At 38.7% G+C, this 9,054-nt stretch overlaps 1 protein-coding gene across 1 annotated transcript; it reads right to left on the bottom strand.

Annotated features, from left to right (window-relative positions):
* Positions 1–3,334: 3,334 nt before the first annotated feature.
* On the bottom strand, positions 3,335–4,117 carry lrrc3b (leucine rich repeat containing 3B). The gene has a single exon (XM_041956054.1). The coding sequence runs from the start codon at positions 4,115–4,117 to the stop codon at positions 3,335–3,337; it is 783 nt and encodes a 260-aa protein (XP_041811988.1).
* Between the last annotated feature and the right edge of the window lie 4,937 nt (positions 4,118–9,054).

Here is a 9,054-nt window from a genome sequence, read left to right as displayed (position 1 = left end):
ACTTGTACATCACTGCAGCAAAGTGAACTGCTGGAGATCAGCAAAAACAAGATTTTCAGGGGATGACTCTTTAAAGGAACGAACCCAAAGACTGTATAAAACAATGCCCAAATGCCATCTTGATGGTTTCTGACTCAGCAAATCGCCCAGTTGATCCAAGAATAGGCAAAGAGGTGGAGCATTGGTGGAGCTGCCCAATGAAGCCTGGTTGCTGAAACCTAGCAGCTAACTGTCACTCAAAGAGGCCATGCCCATAATTATAGATAACTTTAAGCATCAAAAGAAATTGAAAATTGAAATTAGTGAGTTATATAAAAATTCACTTCACGTTCAGGTGTCATGAATGGAGAAATTAGCAGTAGAGAGAAATACCTTTTTTTTGTACCAGGCTGTAAACATGTTTATCTCTGCTGTAAACTTGGCCATTTTAATATGGGCATCTATGAAGATTGATTTGTGGCCATTTGAGGAACCGCAGTGGTTGGCTTCATTTTTCAGCCCTGGAGGTTGCCACTTGGAATAAACTCTTGTTTGTGCTGTTCAGCTGTGATTTGGAGGTATCTAGATTGAGAGAAAATGATTGCAGGCTATCGACTTTTCAGCGATAGTGGAAAGACAGGGAGGGGGGAATCATAAACTCGTCATGTCACATGTAACATTCTGGCTCCAACATAAGGATACTTCTGCATGGCATGAGTATATTTTGTGGAATTTAAGTGCTCTGAGATGAGATTAAACACAGGCATAGATTTATTTCATGCAACCCTGTATGGACACTTTTTGTAGGATTAGGTCTATTTTAGTCATATTTTCAATAATTACATAGTTTAACACATTCTACATTGTATGTAACATTAATTTTAGTTAAAAGGTTAGTTAAAAAGTTTATCATTGCAAGGCAGATAAATCAGTTTAATATAAATAAACATTAATCTTGGTGTGCTGCTAAATCAAACAGTATTCTTACACATAATTTATGTATATCCATCAAAATATTTCTGGCTTGCAAATGTCCAATTTTCCAATATTATCAATTGATGTTTTGCCTGCCAGGACAACCTTTCACATCTGGGTCAGGTTTGAGGGCATGTAAATTTTTACCAATCTCTTAGCACATAATGACCTTAATATATTTGTGGATGGTGTTAGTGTTGTTAATAGCAATGACTCACTGACATGTGAAGTGTTTTTGCCATCATGAAAAATGTGTTTTTGTCATAATTAAAAAAAAATCTTTTGATATTTTTATCTTCTAATGACATATTATTCTTGTTATTACTGTATACCAAATTACAGACCAAAACTTACAACATATCACTTTATCAAGAAACTCTCGTTATCAAATATATATATATATATATATATATATATATATATATATATATATATATATATATTCTACTGTTTCCAATGTCAACAATAAACCTTCAAACCCAAGAAATAATGTTTTATTTCTATCTTTACTGCAAAGAGCACTGTCTTTTCCTGTCTTTGATCCATCTCATAACATAACATGGATTTTTGTTTAAATGATCTAAATTGGGAGGTTGTTACCAAAACCAAGGGTTGAAATATTAATATATATACAAATATTAATAATAAAAAAAGTATCTTGATATGACATGATATGTTGTGTGTATGTTGTTGTTGAAACAAGTTTCTTGTTAAAACTGAAAAAAAATTGGTGTATAGTAATAACGGGAAAAGACATCATTATAACATAAAAATCTGTTGTAGCATGAAAAGGATCTCGAAAAGAAACCGAGCAGACTTCTTTTGTGATGAACATAGTTTTGGAGTAGCTAATAGCAGGGTCAGCTCCTCAGTGATGAAGCCCAGCGCCCAACCATCAACTTGCCATTTCAGCTAAAAACACCCACCCACACATGCCTTCACAGAGTGCATTATTGTTCACTAGTTGTACAAGTTGGAGTGGATTATCATACTTACAGCATGGCCACTTGCTACAATTAAAATGTAAATGATTTTTTGTGGAAGTACAACTTTTCAATGGGAATTTATATCGTCACTATCTTTGTCAACCTTGCAATAAATGCCACTTTCCTGCTCCAATAAGTAGACACTTAAGAACTGAAATCAGCAGCGTTCCAGCTATGAGAATATTGCATCAGAGCAGTGTGGTTATCTGAAAATAATGCACTATTATTCTTAGATATTAAGCCATATTCACGATAAGCACATAATCTGCCGTTCTACCTCAACTTCTGTCTCGGCGTGCCACATGCTGAATGAATTTCACACTGAGCAAGACCAGATTTAGAGTTCATCTTAATTCTAGCCTATGGTTTTAATACTTTTCCACTCTATAATTATACATTTTAGGTGGCTTTTATGCTAATACCTCGCCAGAACTACGACCCTGAACTGTGGTTGACCACTGGTTCTAAAATAATTCAACCTGGATCATAATGACGTAGCAGGTAGTATTAACAAGCTAGTTTAAGATAGCTATGATTTTAATTCATTTCTTTGTTTCATTTCTTTTCTAGGCTTCCATAGATTCTAGTATAGCTGTGATATGGTTTACTAAATGTTTCAGTGAAATCTTGACCTCCCATCTCGATCATATTTGTCTTAATTGTGATTTTTCTGTATAAAAACAAGCCACCACAATTCAAGGCAAGCAGGAAGATACGACTACTTTATACCTCACATCTGTATTACCTGTAACCCAGGCTTTAATGGTATAAAATATTACACAATAGATTGATCAAATAGTCTTTGTAAGCAGGCCACGGATTCAGAGATGCTGAAATTTCTGTGCAAAACTGTCAGTGTAGATATTTTAACTTACATTTAATCTTACGGGGTATGAAAGATGTAGATGGTTTAGTGAGTGTTTGCAAAAGCCAATGTACATTTTATCATGGGCTTTGAGATACCAAAATCAGGGCTCTGGGAAATGTAGTTTAGGGCGTCATATCTTACAAATATATTTCTTTTTATCAGATATTCCAAATTTTAATCTAAAAAAAAAAATCCATTGTCATGTCAATATTTAAACCTGAGATTCAAATTTTCAAAACTTCCTCTGCAATTTTTTATAGAAAAACAATGTTGGTGTTAAACTAGTAGACTCTGGCCTCCCCTTTCATCCCATCTCATCTCATCTCGTCTCGTCTCAGATCAGTCATGAACAAACCCTGGTAAGGACATACAACAAAATTTCCAAAATACAAAGATTCCTCAGCAGATTGGATGCTCACATCACATAAAAGTTTGAAATAGTAAACACTATAAATGTGGGTCCTGTTACATAAACAATTTGGTGTTCATTAGGATGGGGGGGGGCAAAGTCACTTTGACACTGCTGTCAGACAACAGTGCTTATGTCATCAGCCTCGTCAGGTTTCTTGGGCTTGCTGGGGAGAGACTTGAGGTACTCCAGGTGGCGTCGGGCATCTTCCTGGTTCTGACGGACATAATACACCACATATGAAATGACCATGGCAAACCAGCCGAACATGGTCACCAGCATAGCGTAGTCTGTGGTCCTTTTGGCTAGATTACAGAGGTCGGTGTCCACCGCCAAGAAAGGTCTTCCTTCCTGGTCACGAAGCTCTGAGCTCCTGCAGAGGACTCGGGCAGCAGCCTCGTGGTTGTGGGCCATTCCGCCGATGGCCTGCTGGAGGGCGCAGTCACAATGCCAGGGGTTATCATCCACAATGACACGGGCCTTTAGCCGAGCGAAGGCATCCTTGTGTACGCTAGTGATGCGGTTGTGGGAGAGGTCCAACACCTGTAGCGTTGCCTCTATGCCACTGAAGGCACCTTCCCCTAAAGTCTCCACTGCATTGTATGAAAGGTTGAGCTCCCTCAAAAGCCTGAGTCCATGGAAGGCTTGATCGGGCACGGCGCCTATCTGGTTGTGGTCCAGCCTCAGCAGGACAGTGTCGACTGGAAGGCTGGGGGGAATTTCTTTGAGGCGGGACTGACTGCAAGTGACGTTGAGGCCGTGGAGGTGGGGGTCGCGTTGGCAGATGCACCCCTTTGGACACATGCTGGCCGAGGGGAAGCACAGGGCCATGAGGACAAGGCTCTGAAGGAGCAGGCACATGGGGATGGAGCGCGACAGCCACAAGTCCAGCACAGTCATACTGACCGGCCGTCAGCAGCATCCCGCCTGGGGCCACAACACCGCCACTGTTCCCTTACACACATCGCATAGTGGCGACTGGTCCTCACTGTCCACCCGCTGGAGATACTAGAGTGTGAACAGATGTTATCATGCTGCCTGGAGGCCTGGAAAAGATCAAACAGAAACACACGGTGAACAATAAGGTTCCAGCAGTTTTATCTCGGGTGACATTTCATTTGTGGTTCTGTTTGTCATTATCACCATCATGGGCCCTGCAAATTCAAAGTTTGGTGATCCGTTGATGACCATTTTGATTGTTAACATTTTAGCAGTTAAGTCTTTATCTTCTTAGTTTACTTATAGAACCAGGACCAACAGCCATGAAATAGGCGTCATATGTACCAGGTGGACAATAGCAATGGAAGAAAAACAGCATGGAGAAAAAGAGGTACAATGTTACGAAATGCGACCATGTGTACTGTAAGGTATTTCAAATATTTGGTAATGCATCAACCAGTGAAACAGACCAAAATATAATTGTAGTTCACTGTAAATTCAGTAATCTAATAAGCCTGACAGAACTTATTTCAAGCCTCTGAAATGTGTAATTTTAGGCTTTGCCAGTGTTTAAATTGGTTAACATTCAATATGTTCTCAGATGACATGTTGCTGCAGTAAAACAATCTTGTCTCCGCTGTGGTCATGCTATACTCTCCAATTGGTTCCCTTTTTGTGGCTTTAGGGTTGCAATGTTGGTAGGTCCACCACTGTAGTCCAGAGTTTTTTGAAGTAGATAGTAAAATATGAAGATAAGATATGAAGAATTTTTCATTAACAGTACTTTTGCTGGGCACTGAGCGGAATTTAATTATATTTTCATTTAATTCAACTTTGTGTCTTTGTGTCATCAACTAAACACAGCCTAGTCTGTCATTAAGTTCTGTATATTTACCTGTATACTCCTGTCCCTGCTATGTTTTATCCTTTTTATAGTCACATTTGGGACATGATATGGAATATAAGAAAGGAACCTGTTTTCATATCTCTTATCCAGGTTGCTGATTATCTGCCAAAGACTTTCTTTGACCCCAGCAAATGACAGTCTCTCATTTCTGTGCTGAGGTTCAGGTATTATCGGTATCAAACATTTGTGGATGTCCAGATTACGTTTTATGCGCCAATATTTATTTTAATTGTATTTACATTATATGGTGTACAGCAGGCCCGCTAAGCTTTTTTATCCGGCACACCGATCTTGAAGAAATTATATTAATAAACCTTGTTAAAGTTTTATTTTCCCTGCAATTCTGGCTTGTTGCCAATATATGGCGCACTCTAGATACATTGAGCTTTGGTGAGGTGTGGCGTATTACTCCACGTTTGCGCTTTACTCTTTGACCCTCAGCCCTTCTGTAAAGATGAGCGGAGCTAATAAAAGAAAAGTGGACAGAGAATGTCGAGTTTTTAATAAAAAGTGGACAACTAAATGTTTTTTACTGAACACCGATCAACTGCTGTATACCTGATATGCCAAGAGACTGTGGCGGTTTTAAAAGAACATAATATCAGTCGTCACTTTGCCACAAAACATGCTAACTACGCTAGCAAGCAGTCAACAAAAGAATGGGAAACTACTGCATAGAGGTTGGCAGCTAATTTACAGGCTCAACAAAATTTTATTTACCGTCAAACTGCAATTCAAGAGTCAACTACCAAGGCGAGTTTATGCTGTCATTCAAATTAGCAAAGGCCAGGAAGCCTCTGTCTGAAGGCGGGTTTTTAAAAGACTGTGTGGTGGAGACAGCAGCTGTCTTGTGTCCCGAGAGTGAAGACAAATTTGAAAAAATGTGTTTATCACGCAGGACAGTGACTCGCCGTGTGGAACTGACAGATGAACATACAACCAGCAACTTAAATAAAAAGGTTATATTCATTAGCACTGGATGAAAGCAACGATGTAAAAGACACTGCTCAGTTCCTCATTTTTATCCGAGGAATTAACGATACTTTTGAAATAACAGAGGAGTTTTTGACAATGGAGTCTCTGAAAGGAAAAACACAAGGAGAGGACTTGTATGACCGGGTGTCTGCTGTCATCGAAAATATGAAGCTCCCTTGGACTAAACTTATCAATGTCACCACAGAGGGATCTCCGAATTTAACAGGAAAAAACGTTGGCCTGCTGAGGAGAATCCAGAATAAAGTGAAAGATGAAAATCCTGACCAGGATGTTTTGGAGTTGCAAATTTCCTGAGCCGAGTGACAAGAAGTGGCTTTGCGTCTTTGCGTTTGCTGTGGATATTATTTTCACGAATTAATGAACTGAACGTCAAGCTACAGGGGAACGATCAGTTTGTGTGTGACATGTACACAAACGGGAAAGCCTTCAAATCCAAGCTGGCTTTATTCTCCAGGCAAATTTGGAATAAGTCATTCACTCATTTTCCCACACTAGCCACGCTGAAAGTGAAGAAATACAGCGAGTCACTGGATGTGCTGCGCGGAGAATTCTGCCCTCGCTTTTCTGATTTTGAAAAAATTGACAAGTCACTTCAGATGGTGGCCTGTCCCCTGTCACAAGATCCTGAAACAGCACCAGATGAGCTGCAGCTGGAACTGATCGACCTTCAGTCTGACCCCGTCTTAAAAGAGAAGTTCAGCTCTCAAACTGAATGACTTCGGCTCGACCTACGTGTGCGAACGTTGCATGATCCAATATAACTCAGCATACTGCCCCGCTGTCACTGTTCCGTCTGGTCGTTGTTGAGTTTTGGCATTGGGACGATTGAATAGAAGGAGCAGGACGAGAAGACCTGCATCTCCTACCGTTTCCTAAATAAAGACAGTCAGGAGGAGAATGATGATGATGATATCCTGAAGGATGACACAACTTTCATTCCTTAAAATAGTAACTGTTAGTAATAAAAAAAAAAACTGTTTCATTCATTTAATTTTCAGTGTTTTAAGAGTCATTTCAATAAATAGCTCAGTTCTGTGGGACTTCAAAGACAGGTGTTTTGTTGTAATTCTTTTGTTCATTTTCAGTTGAAATTAAAGCACGTTTTCTACATATCACATGATATTTTATTTTCTCTTCTGAGGTGGATTACCAAAACAATCCAACAATTGTTGAACCCCTTGTGACCCACAAGTCAAAAAGTTTGCCCACCCCTGGTGTACAGTATACCTGTAGCCTACAATAAGGCTGGATTGAAGTTAAAGCAGAAAAGAGCTCTGCAATAAGAAAATACAACCTGCCTAACAGCTTCCCCTTGATGGTTTCCTATGATATTTTGTAGTGTTTTATTAGAACATCAGTTGGTGTGTTTGTAACAAAAGTGACAGTCAGCATTTTCAGTTAATAATATGACATCGTACTTCAGAGTCTGTCTGCAGAGTACTCTCAAAATCATGTGTAAATTGTAGTGTGACCATTAGTTTAACTATGTGCTGTGCTCATGGACACTGGTGGGCATACTTTTAAAAACAGAATCGGTGTCTGAAATTAATTACATAAAATCCCCCCCTTTCAGCTATAGTGGTGCCCTCAATGAGCGTCTGTCCATGACACATTCAGATATCATGCATACTGAAGTAAAACAATTTTAACTAATCATGCATGAAAGGTATGGGGGAAATTTAAATACAGTTTATATTCATAACACAGCAGGTTGTATTTCCACACCATCATTTATGCACTTAATAATCATATGTAAGGAAGGAAGGAATATGACTTATGACAAACTGCTAAATGCGGTGACTAATTCTACATCAACCATCTCACCCTGTTCTGGGAGCCTGGTAGCTCTTTTCCAGGAAAAACGTTCTGGTGCACAGAAAGAGATATTTGCCAAGTAGGTTTTCAGATACAGGGAATGTGCCTTGGTGTTGTGGTGCATAACTGTCACAATTGAAATAATTACGAGAAAATAAAGAACTGTAAAAGTCAAAAGTCATCAATATAAGATAGAAAATGTATAATTAAAATATGTAAAATCTATATATTCTAAAATGATGAGAAGTTGCAAACGTGCAAACTATTGACGAAAGAATGTGCAAATGTTGCATACAAAAGCTACAGATTTGCCAAAAAAAAAAGTGACTTGTCACATGTCAAGTTGGATGTGGAGGTGCTAATGTGATGTGTATAAGTGTTTTTGGAACAAGTAATTTTGACATTATCTTTGTTAATTGGAAGTCATAAATAGATTTCTCTGAGAGACCTTGAGGAGGATGAAAACCAGTGGTGGATAGTACATTTTAGAGGGAAATATTGTACATTTTGCTCCCCTACATATTTATTTGATGTGTCCGGTTGGAGCCCCTTACATTTCCGCTGTCTATATTACAGTTAGCAGCACCAAAGACATATTTCACCTCTACATTTATCACATTCTCACAATGTTTGAGAAAAAAATTAAAGATTAGAGAAAAGTCCCAAAAAATGAACAGATTTGTGTGTCAGGAGTTTATTTCTTCTTTCATCTCCCACCAATCATTTCACGACCCCTCAGATTTATCTGGACTTTAGTGCATATGAATCGTATATAGTTAATTTAATAATATACACCAATATATCCTAGCTGTATGTTAAGTGAGCAAGTTTAAACTGGCTCCACCTCAAGCAGCTACAACAGTAAAATGTTTCTCACACATTGATGCATCAGTATTAACAATCTAATAACGTCATATATAATAATATCTCAGTCACAGGAGACATTTTACCACAGAATGACTACTTTTACTCTTGGTGCTTCACATGTATTCTAACAGTGTATTTTTCATTGTTGTATTGGTACTTTTACTTAAGTAAAGATCACCTTCCTTTTTCCACCACGAATGAAAAGATACTAGTGTTACTGCATCAATACTGCTGCTCTCTTTCTTTACCACGTCCCTGGCTTTTAAAACGCTGTCTATCACTCACACAGGCATTTTCCATTTCTCTGTCTTGG

Source organism: Chelmon rostratus, chromosome 16 (genome assembly GCF_017976325.1).
Source record: "Chelmon rostratus isolate fCheRos1 chromosome 16, fCheRos1.pri, whole genome shotgun sequence".
Lineage (NCBI taxonomy): Eukaryota > Metazoa > Chordata > Actinopteri > Chaetodontiformes > Chaetodontidae > Chelmon > Chelmon rostratus.
This window is presented reverse-complemented; position numbering and strand designations above follow the sequence as displayed.

Bases quoted from the DNA above. Each gene is read 5' to 3' on its own strand.
- lrrc3b (XM_041956054.1), bottom strand. From the start codon at position 4,117: ATGACTGTGCTGGACTTGTGGCTGTCGCGCTCCATCCCCATGTGCCTG.